Here is a 23345-nt window from a genome sequence, read left to right on the forward strand (position 1 = left end):
CTTGCTTCACAAGTCTGGAGGACCCTCAAGAAAACCCATGTGCAGAAACTGTGGTCTACCACTCAGGCCAGGTGCCACCACTGGCCACCACCATGTTCCACAGGTGTTACAGGGGTTGTCCTCCATTCAGTTTTCACTGTCTCACAGGGTGCACTGCATTTATTCACACTGCAAAGTTGGTTATGTTCACTGCTCATGATGTGGCAGGCGCAGCAAGGTCTACCAGTAAGTGCAAACTCTTAACCCCTTCCTATACCCACTTTTTAAGAAAACTCTATTAAATTCTTTCTTTGAAGCAGTTTTATTATTTTTTAAATATGTTATTTATTTGAGAGAGAGAGAGAGAGAGAACATGAACAGGGGGCAGAGGCAGAGGCAGAGGCAGAAGCAGGCTCCCTGCTAAGCAAGGGTCCAACACGGGGCTCAATCCCAGGACTCTGGGACCATGACTTGAACTGAAGGGAGACACCCAACTGACTGAGCCATCCAGATGCTCCTATATCGTCACTTCTTATGGAAAACCTGCTTTAGATATATGTGTTGTTTCCCCTTGCAGGCACTGTCAAGAACAACTCACAACTCTCTTGCTTATATCCAAAAGTACCCACATATGTATATTATATCTCAATAAGGTTGTTAATAAAAAAAAAAAAATAGTACCTTAATTCCCCTATCTCACTGTCATTCATTCCTATGGATGAGATACGGGTAAAGAACCTTCTAGAATCCCTACTGCTGGTTAACCTGAAACATGAGTGATATCTGGACAGACAGTGTCAACAAAGATGGAGAGACAATTGAGCATAGAACTTTCTGGGTATTTTAAGTAGAGGGCAGAGGGGTGGGGAGTACCAGCTCAGGGCCAGACTGCCTGGGTATGAATCCTGCCTCTATTCCATAGTCCCTGTGCCACCTGGAGCAAGCTGCTTCAATTCTCTGTGCCTCAGTTTCCTCATGTAAAAATGAGAAATCTAATAGAACCTATCTCGCAGGATTTTGTGAGGATTAAATCAACGAAAACAAGCCGAGTGTTTAAAACTTGGTATCTAATTGATAAACGTCAACTCCTAAGATGCTGCCATGACCCAGGACAGAAGAACACTGGGGGAGGGAAGCCCTTTATGATGCTGCTGGAAAGTTGAGTGGGGTGGGGCAGTGGTGCTTGGACTAAACTGACAGCTGTGGAAGTGATAAACACAGAACAGGTGTCAACACAACAGACATGAGGAACAGAGGAGAGGGAAGACTGTGGAGACAACCACATGGGGTCTGAAACTGGGAATCACATCACAGCAGCACCAAAGTGGGGCCTTGGGAAGCAGACCTGGACTCCTGAGAGATGGGACCTTTGTGGGAAGGACAGATCTGTCGCATGAGGCCCTTGGTGGGACGGACTAGGAACCCCACTGCAGACGGATTTGGGGGCCAAACTGGCTCTTTTACCCCCAAAGGAAAAGAGCTGATTTATCTTTGTTTACACCAGACAAGGTCTGCTGGCCACTGTGGTGATTATTTCCATTTATGTATTAAAAACTTCCCAAGCCACAAGTTGAAGAGTATCGCCTTCCCTGATTCCAAGAGGGGAAAACCCAGGGACAGATGAGTATGTCGTGGCAAAGGGTCTGCCAGTAAGTCCACAGAGATGGGATGCTGACCAGCCAGCTGGGTGGCCTGAAACCCAGCCTCCCCACTGGAATGGCCCACTCCTTTGGGCACTGACCTGGTCATCAGCGATGGCTTTGGCAAACCGGGCACAGTCCAGCTGCAGGTAAATGTCTGTCAGTTGGTCCAACAGCTTCTTTGGTTCAAAGCCATATTTCTCAGGGTTTTCAACTTTCAGGTCGCGGCACTTGGGGCCACAGAGTTGCTGGAGATTAAAGTTCAGCATTGCAGCCAATCGGGGTCCAAGTTCCTAAGAAATCACAGGGTAAGACGACAATTCATGCTGTTGAGACAAGCGAGAAGGACCAAAACTCCCATTTCAGGGGAGGAATAGTAACTGCCCGGATTAATCTTCAAAAAATCCCTTTATGTGTGCTGTGAGTCATAAGCTGAAGAAGGAGATTATATCCAAAATTTTTACTCTCCATCTTGAATCTAGTAATTCTAACACTTAATAGTGTTGCAGGTTGATAGAATATCTATAAATACCAACAGAAGGCAAACTTTTCTTTAAATTCATGCTTTCAATTATAATAACAAGTATCACTCCAAATTCAATGAGAGGCAGGTAAGAGGGAAAATTACTCATAACTCCATCATCATAACACATCAAACAAGTTTTTCTATATGTTCTTTTCAGCCATCATTGTATGCATTATTTTTCTAAATTTCAAGAGTCCCTGACAGTTCAGACAGGGGGAACTTTTTTTTTTAAGATTCTTAAAATTAGGGGATCCCTGGGTGGCTCAGCAGTTTAGTGCCTGCCTTTGGCCCAGGGTGTGATCCTGGAGTCCTGGGATCAGGTCCCACATCAGGCTCCCTGCATGGAGCCTGCTTCTCCCTCTGTCTGTGTCTCTCTCTGTGTGTCTCTCATGAATAAATAAATAAAATCTTTTTTAAAAAAGTTTTTAAAACTTATTTATTTAAAGCAAAGTCTAATGTTTGTCACACTCACTTGTTTATCTCGTCTGTAATTGCCTTCCTGCTCTAACAGCCACATTGAGTAGCTGCACCAGACTGTGTGGCCCACGATGCCTAACTACTATCTGGCCTTTGTAGGAAAAGTTTAAAGAAATTCCACTTGCCAGCCCCAGGGAAGTAATTAATGGTCTAAACTATCTTGTTGAAATCAGTTGCAGTCTTTGCATGCTTTCAATAATGAGTTGGGTTTTGTTTCACGTTCTATTGCTCTCTTACAAAGAGATGTGAAAAGGAAAACTCATCGATGAGAGGCACCCAGGCTAGGGTGTGGCCATGAGCATGGATATGGGAGGATGTGAGGAAAAAATTATTTTCCACTGTAAGCCTGTCTCCAGATCTCTAGGCAATTAACTACCAGCTCCCAGGCCCCTTCTTTGCCATCCTTACCTCCCTGTCCTGGCCACACCGTAAAGCTTCTGTGCTATACGGTGGTGGGAGGGCAAGGGATCAAAGCACAGCATCCACCTTCAGTTATGTCACTCAGTTTCCATTTCAGAAACAGGACCTAGGTTTTATTAATAATATCAAGACCAAATATTCTGACTACCTTCAATCTATTCTAAACCCTAATTATGGCTCTCATTACTCTTTGGCTTCCTGAGTGTAACAAAGCTACAACCAGGAGAACCAAAGATCTTCCCTGTTATCAATGATTTCTACTTACTATACTCTAATTTCCAACTGACGCTACTTTATACTTTTAGTATAAATAAAATGCTAATCAGTAATGATAAAAATATGTCACAGTCTCAGCATTGATAATCCCATGTGCTCTATAAGCAGAAAACTTACAGAAAGTACACTATCTTGGAAGGAAGGGACTGTTCACAGACTTCGGTCTGTCCACTGAGTGCTGTATCACTTGGCATAACTGGGAACAGAATCAGCATTGAACCTGCCTATGGAATCTGACAAACACCCCACGTTTTGACTCACCGGTCTGAGGAAGGGCTTCTGGACCTGTTTCGTGAGGATATGGAACATGTCCACGGTCTCTGTTGCCAGGGCAAGGTAGGAGCGTGAAACCCGCTCGTCCTGAGCAAGCTGGGACTGCCGGGCTTGCTGCTGATCCTAGGAAACATGGAGCAGATGCCGGGCACGTGTGAGCACACTGCATACCGAGCGTGGATGCAAATGCTGTCAGCTCAGAGCGGGGCAAATGCACCACAAAGCCAATGCGCCGAGGGAATGAGAACCACCCAAACCAGATAATCTTCCAGATAACTGAACTTTGTTCTTTTCAGCATGAGCCCTCTCTGGGACGCTGAGTAAGGAGGTGACCCTGGCACACTATTTAACTGACATGAGACCCTGTTTCCTCAATGAGTCACCTTCAACTTCTGTGAGGGATGGAAGAAGTGGATCTTCCATCACACTCGATACACGTGGTTGCTAATCAAGGATAGTTCCGTTTCCCTTCATAATGACTTGGAGTCACCAATATTTTAACAATACATGTTATGTTCTGCGGCCATACTGGGGCCTAGACGTTTTGCCCCTCTGCCGAGCACCTACAGGCTGCTAAGGTTTTGAGTTCTGTCTCACCACACTGTCAGGCTGTCACCCCTGACAACTGTCAGCAAGCTTGCCTCTTGCACCTTCTTCTTTCTGCTCTGCCATGGGCTGGGAAACAAGATAATAAGGTGTGTCTGCCTCTTGGGTAAAGCAAGGCAGAGCACTGGAGGCTCTGGGATGGAGGAAAGCCCCAAGAACAGCAGTAGATGGGAAATTCTTCCATTGAGGCTCAGAGACCATCTTAGTTCAAGTTGAGGGGGGAGGGGGAACAGCTAGAGCAGCTGATGCCATCACCTGAGGTCCCCAGGGGTCGCCCTCTGAGTAGGTGTTCAGGGGAGGTTGTACAGTGATGCTAGGTAATCTGCCCACTGACCCCTCAGTAAAGAATGCACCTACAGAACACATGTGGAAGCAGGAAGACCTAAGAACAAGGTAAGAACCAATGCAATATGTGTCTGCACATCACATGCATCCATCCACATGTGCTATCCAGGCCCTCGTCAAGCACCGGAGTACAGAGCATGACCAACAGGCTGGCAAACCTCATGGAGCTGAGATTGCAGGTGGGGCGACAAGCAATAAACACACACCCACACAGACACATACAAAGTCTGATAGTGATGAAGAAAAAGAAAGCAGAATAAGAAGGGAGAAGGAGTGGTAAGGGACAGCCTCTAAGGAGGTGACATTTAAGTGGCTATTTGAAGGAGGAGAGTCAGCAGAAATCTGGGGCAAGAGTGCTCCTGGTAGAGGGATTGGCAGGCGTGTCAGGAGAAGCTCAAGGAGGCCAGTGTGGTTCAGGGAGAGTGAGTGAAATGGAGAATGGTGGGCCAGGGGCCCTCTCTAATATGAGACAGGACACTGAATGAGAAGGGAAGCTTCGAAGAATTCTGAGTCAAGTGGCAATAATGAGCAAACAAGTTTGTTTGTTTTTTTTTTAGCAAACAAATTTTAACAACACATCCCTCTGATATGAACACGAAGAAGAGTGGAGGCTGAGAGATCATTAAGAGAGGCTCCAGAAAGCCAGGAAAAGAGAGGGTTGTTGCCTGGAGGTAGGGCAAGAGGTCAGATATGGGTATTTTAAGATAGTCTTGAGGCATTTGCTGCGGGAGAAGAATCAAGGAAGACTCCAAAGTGTTGAGTCAGAGCAATTAAAAGAATGTAGTTGTCACTCACGGAGGCTGGGCAGACCCAGAGAGGAGGTGTGGAGGACCTCATCAAGGGATATTATTAGACCACCACGCAGAGGGGCGAGTCAACTGCTGGTTAAGCAATCTGGAGTTAGGAGAGACAGGGGCTGAGGAGAAACATTCTGGAATCTTTAGAATACAGGATACATCACAGGCCAGGGATGTTAAATGTCCTGCAATGTTCGGTGCAGTCTCTCATAATAAAGAATTATTGCTGCCGCAACATTCGACTGCACTCACAATTCCAACCAGCACCCTCGCTGAGAGACACGAGCCTCTGCAGTGAGCGTAGGGAGAGTAGGGGAGAAGTTGGAGGGCCAAGCAGTGGAGTCCTCCAGCACTCAGAGGACAGGAAAGTAATAAAGAGCAGCAGGCAAAAATAAATAAATAAATAAATAAATAAATAAATAAATAAAATAAAGAGCAGATAAAGAGCAGCAGGCAGGGAGCTGGAGGCAGGAAGTGACTTCAAGGTCAAATAGACAAGATTTCAGAAATAGCACTTGTTTGGGATAATTTATGCCGTTTTCTCATCTACAAACACGGGAAAGTCACCGGGAATTGTTTGGTTGTCTCCTAAGCAAATGCTAGTAAGCACCCACTGTGAATGAGATAATGCACCACAGACCTGTATCCCAACATTTACGACGTTGGCCGGTCTGAGTGAAGCATCACGAGCAACATAAGGTGAGTGCTACAGAAATATAGAGAAAGCTAAGGATTTGTGGCTGCACGGACTGGTGCTCCAACCATGAGGGACTATTTGGATAAGATGTTATGCAAAGAATGGGTAGGATTTCAATGCAGAAGAATGGAAAGTAGAGAACTGTGGACAGAAGGAATGTCTCAAGGTGAATGAAACAACAGGAGCTACACAGTTCTGAACTACATTCCTGACATCCTCCTCATTGCTTTCCTGCAAAGCACGGATCGTCTCTGGTTCACGAACAATGAAACAGAGATTAAGGAACTCTGAATGCGTGGCAGCGTCCGTTCTCCAACCCAGGTGCCCTCGACTTCAAAGCTGGAGAGCTTTCAACCGGCCGCATCTGTTTCCCAGCATGTTCTGCGAGGATCTGGGGATTGGTATGGATTGGAGCCAATGGACCATCATGAGAGGTAAGCCTGGAGTTACCACAGAGGGGGCATGGAGCATCAAGTCTGGGCTACTTCCCATCTGTGGGACATGGGGAGGTGTGGCAGGGAAGTTCTGGAGGCACACTAGCAAAATGGTTTAACAGTTCATTTAGAAATGAATATGAGGGTAGGTCGGACTCTGGCAGATGCCAGTATAGTGCCAAGGACAAAGTGGACAACCTCTGCATCATCTCAAGAATAAGATGAGGGAATTGCAGCCAAACTCAGGAAATCTAGCATTCACAGGCCCTGGACAAAGCCTGTAAAGTCTGTAGTATAAGCATGTTGGCTTCTTCTCATCAAAGCTTCTTCATCAAAGCTACAGGAATACTTGGAATGAAAATCTTTCCTACATGTGCTTTCATATGTGCTTAAGTTATCTGAAGATACTTTTTGACTCTAAAGCATTAGAAGCTTGACAGCATTTTCGTTTTGAGAATGTTATTGCTAGTAAAGAAAAAACAGTCCTCCCTACTTTTCCATGGGAACTCTTTCTGGAAAGCAGTTCTGATTCTGAGCCTAAAAACATCAGACACAGACTGAACCAATGTATGGAGTCACCAGTGGCTGCTGAGCACTAAGTAACTGATCAGAGAACAATCTACATGGCTGCAATAAATGTCAGAAAAGTATGTCAGTATGCTGTCGCTGGTGCAGCATGAATTTCTCATGAAACCTGGCAAAACAACCCTCTCTTCCATTAATAACTGAACATAAAACCAAGATCCACTAGAAGAAAAAAAAAACCCCACCAGAATCCTGAGTCATTCACATAGTTGTCTAAAGAAGATCACATGAGCAAATCAAATGCTTGTCTGGCACCACATTCTAGAGATTTACTTCCTACTTTCATAAATTGACATCAACACATTCATTGAGAGCTCTTCTCCAAAAAAGCCCTTTAAAATTAAAAAGGCAAGAAAGTTTTCAGGACACATTTTGAAAGACTTCTTAACTGATTTCTTAGCTTTAGGTCAAGTGTTTCAGCTTACTCCTACCCCAAACCTGGGATGTAACTTTGTGAAACCCACAGGTGGGTGGGTGACAAGCACTGACAAGTCAGTCAGATCTAAGTCACCAGGGCTCACAAATACAGCCCCGGGTCCAAAGGCAGCTTCCCACAAAGCTGTCCCAGCATCTGCATTATGTCCTCACCCGGGGCAGCTGGTCCCACTGTTCTTTGTTCTTCATTTCTTCTTGTACTTCGTGGATTCGCTTCAGAGACTCCAGGCTTTCATCGAGTAAAAAGGTCGTGTCATTTATCAGCATGTTTATATAGCGAACAAACTGCTTCCCCGAACTGAAAAAGGCAATTACATTAGACATGGTCATATATCTCCTCAAGGCAAAATGCCGCAGCAGATCCCAAAGAGAAGGGGGCTCTGCCCAAAGTGCCAGTGATGTCGCCCTGTAAGACTGCCCACCTCGGCACCACTCAAGTACTGGGGAGGGCAAGGACTATGAAGTCTTCCTTGGATTTTGTTACTCCTTTTAATTAGTAGTGATAAGCTCATTTCAGGGAATGAGCAGCATTAAAGGGGTATGCAGGAGGTACCTTGCATGGTTTATGAGAGCCAATGGTTAATATTTAGACTTTTGTGAGCAGATTCCCTTAACAGCTTAAATTTGGCAAAAGTAGAAGTATTTACATCCCAGGAGACCAGCAAATGCTGAATTTCTCCCCCTTCTTCAGAGAGCAGCAGGTTTACCAACATATTCCTGGCTCATTCAATGACTTTAAGTAAAAAAGACACTCTTCCAGACTAGAAAATACGCTTAAACTCACCAAGATACAAAAAAAGCACAAATAATTATCCACATATAAGAAAGAGAATTACAAATACAGTTATTCCTTATTATAAAGACACATTGAAGAAAAGCTAGAAGCTGCAATATTGATAAAGGAGAATATAACTCACTTTCTAGAACTTGAAGCTTCCAATCTATAAAACTGTCCTGCATATCCTGTTACAGTAGAGGGCTTGCTGGGGCACTGAGATGCTCGTGTACCACCAGGCTTTGTAACTGTAAGATTAGTAGAGAAAAGAGGAGCTACATACACTTCAGGAACTAATGCTGTGTAATCAGGGGGTGGTAAGCCCATGCCTGGGGAGAAGTTCCTGTGAACATGGGTAGGAAGACTAGATTTCAGACACAAGGCAAGTTCAGGACAAGCACTCCTACTCAGCACCACACAGATCAAGCCATCAGCTTGTCTGGTCTAAACTCGTGCCAGGATTTGTTGGAACATAATTCTGACCACAAGAGCAACTCTCGGAAAGAAACAATAAACTTGAAGAGTTTACTCTGCAGAAACCTATCTAGCAAATGGTTACTCCCATGGTAATGCAAAATATTATTGACTAGTAACTCAGCTAACAAGTGACAGCTAGACTTGATCAGTGATCTAACATGGATTGAAAAGATCCAAGCAGATGGGATAAAATTTCTTCTGAAGAACAAGAGTTCGTTTTCATCTACGTTCTTTTTAAAGCAAGTAACTTAGATGAAACAATTTTTGTTCAGATTTAAGGAGTCACTAATAGTTCATGTAGGTAACAAAGTCCTTAATCAAGGTTTAGGGCCTTATTACAAAGAATGACATTTGAAATGACAACCTCAATCTAACCACTTAGGAATATAAAGTCTTCCTAACATTTCACATCTAAAGCTTGACATCATGTTCCAGAACACTCTACGATCTCATTCCAGTCATTCTGACAGCCTCACTTAACACTACAATTACAGAAACACCAAAAAATACTTCACATATCATCTTAGAATATTTATAGATTCTTAATGTATACATACCATCCCCAAAGTGTGGACAAATCTAAAGTTCAGCAATATCTTGCAAGCACAGACATTTAGGTAACTCTGCTCATGTGTAGCAGAACCATCTAGAAAAATTAAAGGACGCTGAGACCTAGCCATGAGTCAAGAACCAGCTCTGAAAGACTTAAGCAGTCACCCCACCTGTGATTTGCAAGAGAGCAAGTTGTGACATTGGGGGACTGATACTCACTTGAACTCCTCCATGAAGGTGCCATGGTGAGCTATGTTTTGCCAAAGGCTTTTAAAAATGGTGCTAATGTGATAGCGAATAGTGAACTTGTCGTAGAACTCACTGGTGGCTCCGGTGTGTTCAACATCTAGAGAAGAAAGACAGAGGGACTGAGGGACAAGTACTGTCTTAGGTTTCTAAAAGCAGTTACTGAAGCCACAATGTTATTGAGTGAATACAAATCTGTAAATTCAGAGATTTGATAAGATTGTGCACTTGTATCTCACATGTAAGGCAGGATAAAATGAGGAGGCTGTTCTGAAGACACAAGCTTCACAGTGAAGGTCTGGCAATGACACAACCACCAAATGAATTGGGCTCAGAAAGTTGCCTGGTATCAGCAGCACAGCATCAACTTGCCAATGAGCAGAAAAAAAACTGGGTTGATTTTCTTAAGGGCCACATACCTATTAAATGTGACTATAGGCCTTACCTCATTTTATTGAGCTTTGGAGATACTGTGTGTGTGTTTTTTTTTTTTTTTTAAGATTTTATTTATTTATTCATGAAAGACAGAGACAGAGGGAGAGGCAGACAAAGGCAGAGGGAGAAGCAGGCTCTATGCAGGGAGGGACGATCCCAGGTCTCCAGGATCAGGCAGGCCCTGGGCTGAAGGGGGCGCTAAACTGCTGAGCCACCCGGGCTGCCCAAGATACTGTGTTTTTTAAACAAATTGAAGGTTTATGGCAACCCTGCATTGAGCAAGTCTATCAGCCCAATTTTTCCAACAGCATTTGCTCACATCATGTTTCTGCATCACATTTTGGTAATTCCTGCAGTATTTCAAACTTTTTCATTATTATTATATTTGTTATGGTGACCTGTGATCAATGATTATGACTTGCCTCAGATGATGGTCAGCATTTTTGGCAGTAAAGTATTTTTATTTATTATTTTTTAAAGATTTTATTTATTTATTCATGAGAGACACACACAGAGAGAGGCAGAGACACAGGCAGAGGGAGAAGCAGGAGTGGGACTGTGGGACTTGATCCCAGACCTCAGGATCAAGCCCTGAGTCAAAGGGCAGATGCTCAACCGCTGAGCCACCCAGGTGTCCCAGCAGTAAAGTATTTTTAAATTAAGGTATATACATTGGTTTTTTAGATGTAATGATAATGTATGTTTAACAGAATACAGTATAGTATAAACATAACTTTCATATGCACTTGGAGAGAGGAAAATTCATTTGACTTGCTTTATTCTCATATTTGCTTTTTGCAGTGGTCTGGATCTGAATCTGCAGTATCTCTGAAATATGCCTGTATTATTTTAAGTACTTTTGTATAATTAACATTTCCAAACATGTACCAAAGTAGAGAAAAGTTTAGTAAAATCCAACATACTAAAAAAAAAAAAAAAACAAAAAAAAAACCAAAAAAAAAAAAACAACAAAAAAAATCCAACATACTCATCAATCATTTACCAAATACCAACATTCGTGTACTATTAAAATGGAACAAAGATCAAACTTAGGTTATCCAAAAGACAAACAGCTTAAGCATGAGAAATTCCCGAGTTTATAACACATTTTAAAAAGAGGGAAAATTGCCAGGTAAAAACAATAAGGCTCAAGAAAAGATAAAAATGTAAATTAAAATAAGATACTATTTTTTACCTATTAATTTAGCAGATGCTACAAAAATGACAAAACCCGTGTGTGAGAATCTGGGCAAGAGATACCTGCCGACTGCTGGTGGGAATGAACAGTGAGTGACACAACCTCTCAAAGGCAATCAAACAACTGGTATCATAAGCCATCAACGAGCCCATCTCTCTGACCCACCAAGTCTATTCCTGACAACACATGCAGGCAAACTCAATGACTGATTTCCAAGGACACTTTCTACATTACTATTTATATAAGACAAAAGAATATAAAATGCAAATGCCCGAGAGAGAACATGAAAAAATATTTGTGATACAGGAAGTGAAGAACACAGGTTACCAAATGGGGCCAATCATATTTAAAACGCACATACACACACCATATGTATTTATGTTTCTATAAACTGGCTGACAAAATACAGAGCAAAATGTTAATGGATATTCTGATTGCAGAGACTATCGATAACTTTTATTTTCTTCTTGGTATTTTCTATATTTTGCAAAGAACATATTTTTTGCAACAAGAAAGGTTATTTAAAAATAAGAGGAATAAGGTAATTAACACCTATCATACAAAAACCTGAAAGCACTTATGCATATTCATTAGGTCAATCTTTCTTTACAATGAACTAAGTGTCATTTTATTAACTGTATAAAAGTGTGAACTGGGGTGCCTGGGTGGCCCAGTTGGTTGAGCATCCAACGACTCTTGGTTTCAGCTCAGATCGTGATCTCATGGGTGGTGAGACTGAGCCCTGAGTCGGGCTCTGTGCTCAGTGAGGAGTCTGCTTGAAGATTCTTCCCCCTGGCCCTCTCCCTGCTTGTGTGTGCTTTTTCACTCCCTTAAATAAATAGATATATCTTAAAAAAAAAAAAAAAAAAAAAAAAGGTGTGAACTAAAGTGTAGAGAGCTGATTTAAAACAGAGTCTACTTGAGAAAGACACTGGGAGGGCTGATACAGAGCCTCTCCTATCCTCAAAATAGCCCATAATACCTGTACCACATCCTGAGCATAGCAGAAGTCAAGTAATAACTGTTAACTTACTACTTATCAAAACACACCCCTCCCAACATTTAAAAAATGTCATTCCTCACGCTCCCTCAAAACTGTAGCAGCCTGAGTTCTACTTCCTAAGTCCAAGTTCTTAAGAGGCCTGAAATGAACCAAATCCTGGCTGGCCTTGCTACCCCGATGTGCACTGTGCTCCCTAACGCAGGTCATCTTGTTGATTCACTAAGCTGCCCAGGCCTCAGGGCCTTTACACTTGCTGTCCAGGCTGTCTGCCACAGTGTGGCTGAAATCATATGATTCATTCTTTTGTCTCATTTCCAATACTACTCTGAAGTCACCATCTCAGAGACCTTCCCTGACTGCACTTCTTAAAGGAGCATCATCCCCTCCTATCTGAAAGTATCTTATTTATTGGCTCCGTGTGTATCTCCCAACTAGAATGACTGGCTCACGAGAGCAGTGACTTTGACATCTTCACCATTAGGCCTTAGCACCCAAACCAGTGCTGACACACAGTAGGAGCTTTATGTAAAATTAGCAATTGAATCTTTTTTTAATATTTTTAAAAGATTATTTATTTTTATTTATTCATAGAGAGACACACACACACACAGAGGCAGAGACACAGGCAGAGGGAAAAGCAGGCACCATGCAGAGAGCCTGACGTGGGACTCGATCCAGGGTCTCCAGGATCATGCCCTAGGCTGCAGGTGGCGTTAAACCGCTGCGCCAGCTGCCCTTAGCAACTGAATCTATTTGGGCTAATGCTGACTCTGCTGATTTGGATCTGCTTGGGGAAGAAAAGTCTGGAAGTAAGTCTTAGTTATCAGTGTTCTTCCAAGTTCTGAGTAGCCAGGTTGGGAGAGTTGGTCCTTAAGGAACTGACTGCTGGTACAAATAAAGCACTTGATTTTGGAACTTAATTTTAATTTTTGAAACACAAAATTGATCTTACGCATTTCCTATGCTAGGACATTCCCTGGGGGTAGAAAAGAGGAGATCCATATGCCCATCTCTAGTTCACATCTGAGAGTCAGGATCTAAGTCAACAGGTTTTATTATGGGGCTGATGCATGAGTTGGGGGCTGCCTGTAGTCCCACGGGAGGGCTCTCTGGGCACTGGTCCTCCAGGACCACCGCAGTTAACAGCGTAGCAGTCAGGAGCACCTGTGCAAAGGTCCGCCTGCTGAGGTTGCTGCTACTCACTAACTGCTGACCTTCAGCAAGCTTCTGAACCTTCCTAAGCTTCGGGTTGCTCATTTGTAAGATATTTATAGCACCCATCTTGACATGGCTGTGCAGATTAAATGAAAGGATTAGTGAGAATTCGATAAGTGGTGGCTATTATTAGCATAGGTATCATCCCTCTAGGAACCACAAACATGGTTCAGGGTCAGAGGGCACACCGCTTGGTGGCAAAGGGGAAAAGGACCTCCTGGGATCTTACCAGTGGGGCTCTGCCAGGCCCAGGACTGGTCTCCCAGGAAGAGGCCCACCCCTTTGCATATACCTATACCCCAGCCCCATGCTTTATTCCAAATAAGCCACAGTGACAGGTCCAGGGCACCAACTGAGTATAAAATATATTTAACTAAATATTTTTTGTTTTTAATACTAACAATACAATTTATTGCAGAGTGAGTTCAGATAACTTCTTAAAAAGAAAAAAAAATAAAACCATGGACAGTTCTACCATTCAAAAATAACCAACTCACTGTTAGTATTTTGGTATATCTTCTTCTACACTGTTTTCTATTGTATAGATGTGTACCAACACGTGGTTATAAAGTACATGTTGTTTCATTACTTGACATTTTCTTTACTATTACTTAACCATTTAATGTAAATAACATATTATTTTCACATCCACTTTATGGATAAACTGTAATTTACTTAATTTATCCACAGCTGGAAGAAATTTAGGCCGTTTTTAGTATTTTCACTACACTGCACTATAAATGATGCTGCTGTGAATATCATTATAAACATGCACTCACATTTATAATTATCCCCACATAATATATTACCAGAAATTAAGCTTACGTGCAAAAGAGTGAGCCGTTTATTTAGCTGCTGTCTCTCAGCCCCCAATCCATTCTTCTATACTTGGCTTTGCAAGGCTGGGGGCAGGGACTCTGCAAGTTGGGTTCGCCAACAGGGGGCGCTGCGGGAGAACTGGAAAACTAAAGGAGAGCAGGCACTTGGCAGTAAGAAGGCTGCTCCTGCCAGCAGTTCTTCCTCCTAGCAGCAGCAATTTCCAGTTTCCAGCTCCATTTCACAGCTGCAGAACTAGCAAGATTGCACCCCCTCAGAGACATGAGCTGGCCAGTGTCCTTCCTCCAAGGTCTAGGTCCAGTTTGGTCCTCATCCTTATTCGAGCTGCTAGATTTTATTAACTGCAGCCTCTTCCCTGGGTTCCCCCAGCTCTGGAGACAGATGATGATTGCTTCCTGAGCCTATAATCTGCCTTATACCAAAGTTCTTATTTGCCTTTCTGTCCTCCGGTATCTACTTGGCCAATTCCTTATACAGTTGATCCTTGAACAACATGGGTCTGAACTGCATGGTTGCACTAACACATTTTTTTCAACAAATATATATACAGGACCGTAAACGCATTTTCTCTACCTTCTTCTTTTTTTTTTAAGATTTTATTCATTTGACAGAGACAGCACAAGCAGGAGGAGCAGCAGGGGGAGGGAGAGAAGCAGGCTCCCCGCTGAGCAGGGAGCCTGATGCAGGGCTCAATCCAGGATCCCAGGATCACGACCTGCACCAAAGGCGCCTCTCTTATGATTTTCTTTTTTAAAAAAATATTTTTATTTATTAGAGAGAGATATTGAGAGAGAGAGAGAGAAGCAGGCTCCATGCAGGGAGCCTGACTGTGGGACTCGATCCAGGGTCTCCAGGATCACACCCTGGGCTGAAGGTGGTGCTAAACCGCTAAGCCACCAGGGCTGCCCTCCCTTATGATTTTCTTAATAACATTTTCTTTCCTCTAGCTTACTTTCTCATAAGAATACAGTGTATAATACATACAACATACAGATATGTTGACTATTTATACTAGTGATAAAGCTTCTGGTCAACAGTAGGCTATTAATAATTAAATCTGGGAGAGTAAAATGGTAAAAGTGGATTTTTGGATGCGTGGGGGTATCTCTAACTTTCCCACGGTGTTCAAAGATGAACCATACTTATATTTTTTTTTCTTTTTAAAGATTTTATTTATTTATTCATGAGAGACGAAGAGAGAGAGAGAGAGGCAGAGACACAGGCAGAGACATAGGCAGAGGGAGAAGCAGGCTCCATACAGAGAACCCCATGTGGTACTCCATCCCAGGTCTCCAGGATCATGCCCTGGGCTGAAGGTAAGCACTAAACTTCTGAGCCACCCAGGCTGTCCTACTTATATATTTTTTAAAAATATTTTATTTATTTGAGAGAGAGAGAGTGAGAGAGCACAAGTTGGGAAGGGGGAGGAGCAGAGGGAAAGGGAGAAGCAGGCTCCCTGCTGAGCAGGGAACCCTACGTGGGGCTCAATCCCAGGACCCCGGGATCATGACCCAAGCCGAAGGCAGAGGCTTAAATGACTGAGCCACCTAGGCACCTCAGGTCAACTGTATGTAAACTGTATTAAAATAATGGGTATGTTTCTGGTTTCCTTACTGGACCTTGACTGATACATAGGATATATATACTTTAAGGGCTTTTGGTATAGACTGCCAAATTGCCTTCCAGAAAGGTTTTACCAACTTATATTCTCATAGTTGCATTGCCCTGATTCTGTACACCAGATGAACTAGGCATTTGCAGGTTAGTGTAGTTCTCTACAACTATGTTATTAGCACTGAGTATTCTCATCTTAAAAAATAAATTCACAAATAACAGGTGAAAAGAGGGACATTACTGTTATTTTAAGAAATGCAAAATTATCTTTAAGTAATCCTGATATGTGCAAGACACTGAATGAGGTCCTGTCCTGTACACATGTAACTTATCATTTGTACCTGATTTCTACCAGGGAGAGAGGTCCTCCCCTACCAGGACTAAGGAATGGAAGAGGATTGGGGAGCCAAGAAGAGGCTTTTTACCCTGGAGTGTTCGTTCTGCTGTTTTCAAAGTGAGGATGTTAACAAAACTTTAAAGGACTCGTCTACTTGCTTTAGGTTTAAGAGGATATCAGAAGCCTGGGGAAAAAAAAGAAACTTTTTTTTGTTTTAGGTAATCTCTACACTCAGTGTGGGGCTCCAACTCACAACCCAGAGATCATAAGTCGCATGCTCTATAGTCGGAGCCAGTCAGACACCCCACAGAAACTACTACTGGATGTTACAAAGCAAAGTGACAAAGGAGAAAGGAAGTAGACAGACTGCTGGAACCCTCAGAAGTGAAGACAGAGGTGACAGCACTAGCTCCAAATGAGCAGGAACAATCTTGGTCAACAGGGAAGGGATGTGTCACTGATGGCTGCCACACAGAGGAATCCTCAAACTGCTGTTCTGCAGTGAGCAGCAAACGGCTGCACTCTTGGACAGCCAATGTTTCTTCCCAGAGCATGGCGGGTACATCCTATTAAAGCCTAAAGACACTTACTGGGTGCCCAGAATGTGCTAGGTTCAACAGAAGACAAGACAGATAAGACACACTTCCTTTCCTGTAAAATGTAAAAACTGGAAGGAAATTGTGCATTAGTATGATCCTATGCCTTTGCTACCAGACAGGTCAATAGGTCCCAGGGTAATCAGCTTTATGAAAATACATTTGTAGTTCAAAAGCCAAATAAAGCCTAAAAATCTGGAATCCAATTCACCCAGAAGTGGAGGACCTCCTTGCTGAGTGTCTAATGTATTCTCAATCTGTTTAACCAGTGTAACCCAGCACCTAGAACAGTGCCTGGCTATTAGCAGGCACTCAACAAATATGTGTAGATTGAGTGAATGAGAGAAGATTCCCTGATATCCTGATTCCATTGATTTGAGCGGGGTTGAAAATTAAACTTTTTTTTAAAGTTCCTTGTTTTACCCTGTTCTGGAAACTATGAGTTATATGACAATACTACAAAAGTACCTAAAAGTTTATCTGGCTTACAGTGGATGCTGCTGCATCATAAGCCACTAGTGTGTAGAATGGTCAGTATGATATTTCCACCACTCAGGCAAAAATAAGCCAACAGTACATGCTCTGCCAGCAGTGGGATTAGGAGGTTATACCTGTAAGTGGCCATCAGGATGTTAGCTACCAGATTTAGAGTAATTCCATCCACTGGCTTTAGATGACCTTGCCTACCTAAATACTCAGAACCTACCTGTATAAAACTTCATCAGTGAAGGGACCAACAACTTGGTGGAGAGAGGATGGTTTTCAATCATTTCAAAAAACTTCTGGGTTCGTGGCTGAACAGCTGGGTTGGTCATAAACATGACTTCTACCAGTTTGGCCACCAGATATGGATTTCGGATGTAGTTCTGGTTACACAACATCACAACGAGGAACATCACAATATCCTGAGTACAGGGCTCATACAGCACCTGAGGAGAGTATCTGGAGAGAGGCAAGAAGAGCAAGAAATAAAGCTCTCAGAAACTCTAGCTGGGTGGGTGCTGGGGTCATCAAGCAGGGAAGTGGGGGGCCATAGTTCTAGGAGCCAAGACACTGAATTCTCTTCAACTTGCTGAGTTTCAAATGACTGTTTACTTTAGAACTAGAAAGATTTAAAATCTATTGTGTCTACTGGCTGAGCATGTTATATTAACTTATACTATTTTGGGAAATAAACCAAAGCCATGATTAAATTATGAGGTGAGTCTCATAAAAGATCTTCACTACTGAAAACACTTAAAGATTTTTTTGGTTTAAAGATTTTATTTTTAAGGAATCTCTATACCCAACGTGCGGCTCAGACTCACAACCCCAAGATCAAGAGTCACATGCTCCACTGACTGAGCCAGCCAGGTACCTCTAAAAATTTTTTCTGATAGTTGTTTTAATTAAAAAAAAAAAAAATCTCAAGTGTCAGTTATAAACTCAAACCATTTCTTTGTAAGCTTTCTCCAATGTTATAATTGAGAAAAATTTTAGTACAAAATATAGATGTGGGTATTTCTGGCTTTTGAATGTTCACATAGATATTTATAAACTGTTTGCTCCTTTTGTTTCTCAGAAACATGTACTTGATTATTAGAAATTCAACTCAATTTTCAGAGAGTATATTCTTATCAGCATTGTTAATCCTCCTTCTGTCTTGAAGATATTATTGGAACTGGCTTGGTGCCACAGTTGGATTTATTTTTCCAGTCTCCAGGCAGCATTTGGTTACAGCAGTTACATAAAAATTTCAGGCAGAAAATGGAGGGCTTGCAATACAGTTCATAATACGATATACACATTATGTATAAAAACAAATCAGAACCATGGAGTATATCAAAGGCACTTACTGTACAATAAAAAATAAAAATTCAGCAACATCTTCTACATAAAACTCAGGCAATGCTGCAAATACCTTGGGGACATCAGAGTTTAAAGGCAGTGTTATACTGTCAAAGAGAATAAAAGCACAAGTTACAAATCAAAATCACGGCACCTGAAACTATAAGGATTATTACGCGGCTGTTACAAATAAGTATTTTATTGGGGGAAAACCTCTTACAGGCCAGGAGACCAGAATCTGAAATGAACAGGGCAGAATGAAGGCAGTGGATACACTAGGACGTGCAGGAGAGTTTTCTCTTTTTATTTATTTTCTGCTATGGTTAAGGTAATAAAATAAGGACATAGAATGGTGATACTTGGTCACTTTATGCAACTCAAACTGTTTTGAGACAACAGTGCTACATATATACTTTAAAATAATATTTTCTACCCCTGTAGAGGGCCTTTGGCCAACCTCATCAACATCAGGGACCCAGAGATTTTACAGTAACAATTAACCAATAATAATTGGTTGGTATTTTCCTGGAGGACCTTAATCCAGTGCTTAAGAGGACCTAATATCCTATATCTCTTGGTTTTAGTTTCCAATTTATAGATTTCCTTTTCTGTCAATCTCTTGCCAATTTGTAAAAAGGAAGAGGCCAAAATTAAACTAATAGGTGCTAACACTCCCTTCTTATTGTAATTACTGGGAAAACACTTATTAATATTTACTAATTTTGCAACCTATACAAGTACAGTCTAGAAATTGAATAATGGACTTGATAATGTAAGGATTTGGGGTTTTGGCTGTTGACTGCAGGACAGAGAAGACGACACAGCCTAAAAGGGGAGAGAGGAGGTGAAGGGGAAGGTGGCACACTCACTCGGGATAGGCGGGGTCCAGGATGCGGAGCAGCAGCTGGATGAGAAGGCCATAAAAATTCAGACATCTTCTCAGAAAGCTCTCATCAAGTAAACCAGCATCAGCACAGGCCTTGCACCGCACCAATTTCTGTGGAAGGAGGCATGCCCCCACCCACAGATTAGTTGGTAGCCAAGCGCCTGCAACATTGACTGGCCAGGAAATGGGCCAGGAGGTGGAAAGTCAAGGTTCTAAGGCTTTCTTGAGCTTCATCTCTAACTAGCTATAATATGCTGGTCATGGAGCACACAGTAAAGGCTCAAAAAAGTAGTTATTACCATTATATTTAAATAGCTTGACTGGGGGACATGCTTGATTGGGGAGGTGCTTTGATGTCAGAGATGGTTAGTGGAAAGAGGCCAGACAAATCTGCATCTGAATTCCAGGTGATCACTTACAAGCTGCCCCTGGGCAAAAAACACTTGTCCACTGAGGGTCCCACGCCTGCCTCAGAGGACAGCTGTGAGAAGGAAATGCATGCATTGGCACATCAGTTTAAACGTTTCCCTGCTCCTTCCAACATGTCCTGTGGGGTGCTTAAGGGGGTCTACAGACCCCAGAAAAGGGCCCCTGGTTTATTCTTTTTTTTTTTTTTTTTTTTTAATTTTTTGCCCCCCTGGTTTATTCTGCATTCCAAGCAGGTCTAGTCTATTAGTAAATAAGACATATCTATCTTAACTTGCACCAGAAACAGAAGTTAAAATGTCCACATATCCTCCTACTAATTTTTTTTAAAGATTTTATTTATTTATGAACGACAGAGAGAGAGAGAGAGAGAGAGGCAGAGGCATAGGCAGAGAGAGGAGAAGCGGGCTCCAAGCAGGGAGCCTGATGTGGGACTCAATCCCGGGACCCCGGGATTATACCCTGAGCAGAAGGCAGACACTCAACCACTGAGCCACTCAGGCATCTCTCCTCCTCCTAATTATCAGAAAATAGAACCAGCTAATATTGTTTTATAATTTGAACAAAAACATATAAAAAATACATAAAATTGCTGTCTACACTCCCTTCCTTGTACAGCCTTTGCCCAGCATCTATCTGCAGCTGTGTCTCACCAGAGTCTACAGTTAGGTTCTGTGCAGTGGATCATTTCTAATGACAAATGAAGATTGAGGGACGAAGGAAGGTAGGGGCGGGGGTCTTCCCACTGCCTCAAGTCCACTTGGTCACATATTGTAAAATGCATGGCTGGCACACTGGCTGGCGCCTGTGCGTTTTCGGTCACGGAGCTGGGAAGATCTTGCACAAGGGTGAGAAAGGCAGGTAATGACAAAACCACAAAGAATTCATGTTGTCACTGGCATAAGCACCTGCAGATTCTGTCCTGATTTAAATACTATATGTAGACCCAGGTGACATTACCAACAAGTTTGAAAGTGCTGTGTTTTATCTTTAGGGGAAAGAACAATGAAGAAAAAGGATGCTACATGGCTCACTCAAGGCACACATTCTGGTAGGACAATTGCTATTATGAGGCTGATTTATAATGACTTCAACTAACTTTACAAACCTTAAGCTGAGTTTTGCAGCGCTTCAGCATTTCACGGTGTCTGGTTGCCAGTGGGGAATCTTTCCATTGACTTTCATTATTTTTCAAATCTTCCACAGTTCTGAAACCAAAGACTGACAGTCAAACACAAGAAGACACACGGATCCATCTTATCTGTTCATTTTGACCATTCTGATGACTCTCTTATACACATTTCCTCCCACATTTTAGCATCTTTAAAGTCACAGTATTTCTTACCATTAATTGGCAGAATTTTTCTTTCTTACTGGTTCCTAATATAATGAGTGTCTTAAAATTGATGGTACTTTAGATTTAATGAAATATAGTAATTTCTTTTGGAAAGAAATTCATCGTTTCCTTATTTCCCTGGGAGGGAGAAAAAGAAGTCCTTCATGAAAATTCAAGGTTTTTCTGCCCGGCCAATTATCCCAAAACCAAAGGCTAGTTCAACAATGGCAGTTCCTTTTCCTCTTCTGCAATCGTTCCACTCCACGTGGAATGCTCTTCTCTGAGATTATCTTTGTAGGTTGCTCCTTTACTTTCTTCAGCTGCCTGCCCAAATATCACCTGCCAGTTAGGCCATACGCTGCATATAAAGACTGGCTGACTTAATGCTATTTCAAATTATCTCTATCAAGACAATGTATAGAAAACTGGAAGTTGGTGAATTTTTTGAAACTACCCTTTCCCAGACTCCCTTGCTGGCGGTGAATCTGCCCATGACCTAGCTTCCATCAAGAGGTAAACCCTCACTGAAGGCAGAAGTGAATCCTGGGGAGTAGCAGCCACACAGTTTTTCTGGAGCACAGTGGTGGTGGAATTGTGCCTCAAACAATAACAGAGGCTCTACCATCAGTATGAACTCTGGTCAGGTTCAAAGGAGAACTCCAGGTACAGACTTCACTTTCATAAACTGATGATCTGACAGAATGACTGCAGCCACTGAGACTGCCAAGTGGTGCGTATCTATGCAGCAAATGGGGAGGAGATGGCACTGGTAGGTGCTCTGAAGCACTGTGGGATGGCAGACTGGCTTGACAGCCTGCCTCTAGGGAGCCACATGGAACAGGTAGTGGAACAATGAGGAAAAGTGCAAGGCAACCTTGTCCGGCTTCCAACTGGGTGGTCATGACAACAAGTGTGGTGACAAATTTGTTTTTTCAAACTGCTGTAGATTTCAGAGCACCTGCAATTATTACTTCCCTCCCACATTCTTGTTCCTTACCATGGAAGTTAACAGATCTATAGGTTTTATGGGCTGGGACTTGAACATCTTTGGGACATTGTTATTCTACCTACCACAATTGTAGTGGCAGAATGTGGGTGTGTATGTGGAATGGATCCTGGGGATGCCTGATCAGCAAGAGTGAAACATGTGAACATCCTTCTACGTAGGACTAAATTCATCGACACGGTTTTACCTACCAGAGATCCTGGATTTAAGATTATCATGACTAGCTGAGAGGGGTTTTAAATGTGTGCCCAGCTAGTGGACTCAAACTGGGAATTGACAGTGACCTACGCTGAGTGAAGCTGAGCTACCTGGTATCCCTTGACATAATTTAGACGAAGGAATCTAAAGTTTAAGAAACTGAGATATTAATATTAATACACCATGTGTGATTGGCTCAATCTCTCTTCCCAAAACACACCCTCTCGCCTCCCATATCCTAGAGGAAGTGTCTCATATCACAGCACGGGAAAATACACAGGTGAGGGGAATATCGACATCTTTGCAAAGCACAATAGTGATTGTCCACAGTGGGTTGGGAGTGAAAGCAGTCAATGGTACCATTGAAATGGATCATCCAAAGGCAGTAAAAGAGATGGGATCCCAGGGCTCCAAGATGAAGAAACAGACAAATTCACAATCAGTTTGAAATTATATAAGCCTTTCTCAACAAATGATATTATAAGCTGATAAAATCAGCAGATAGAAGAAAAATTTGAATAAAGGATTAACAAACCGATTAGATATGACCTAGCCAACAAATATGAGACTGTGTAATAAGCCACACAGAAAGCATAATCTTTTCAGGTCTATATGGAACATTTACTCATGTACATGTTAGGCTATAAAGCATATTTCTTTTTTTTTTTTTTAAGATTTTATTTATTTATTCATGAGAGACACACACAGAGAGAGAGAGAGAGGCAGAGACACAGGCAGAGGGAGAAGCAGGCTCCATTCAGGGAGCCTGATGTGGAACTTGATCCTGGGTCTCCAGGATCAGGCCCTGGACTGAAGGCGGCGCTAAACCACTGAGCCACCCAGGCTGCCCTAAAGCATACTTCAATAAAGTTCAAAGTATATAAATCAGAA

General features: G+C 42.4%; 1 protein-coding gene across 4 annotated transcripts in view; it reads right to left on the reverse strand.

Annotated features, from left to right (window-relative positions):
- Window positions 1-23345, reverse strand: part of UBE4B (ubiquitination factor E4B) — a 125190-nt gene that overhangs the window by 7519 nt on the left and 94326 nt on the right. For all 4 annotated transcript variants that reach the window (XM_077891262.1, XM_077891261.1, XM_077891264.1 and 1 more), the window contains 8 exons: window positions 21023-21122; window positions 19472-19599; window positions 18611-18709; window positions 17482-17717; window positions 9514-9640; window positions 7644-7788; window positions 3580-3714; window positions 1721-1912 (listed from right to left, as the gene is read on the reverse strand). In XM_077891262.1, coding sequence (XP_077747388.1) covers window positions 1721-1912; window positions 3580-3714; window positions 7644-7788; window positions 9514-9640; window positions 17482-17717; window positions 18611-18709; window positions 19472-19599; window positions 21023-21122 — 1162 coding nt within the window. The remainder of the gene's footprint in view (window positions 1-1720; window positions 1913-3579; window positions 3715-7643; window positions 7789-9513; window positions 9641-17481; window positions 17718-18610; window positions 18710-19471; window positions 19600-21022; window positions 21123-23345) is intronic.

Source organism: Canis aureus, chromosome 3 (assembly GCF_053574225.1).
Source record: "Canis aureus isolate CA01 chromosome 3, VMU_Caureus_v.1.0, whole genome shotgun sequence".
NCBI classification, from domain to species: domain Eukaryota; kingdom Metazoa; phylum Chordata; class Mammalia; order Carnivora; family Canidae; genus Canis; species Canis aureus.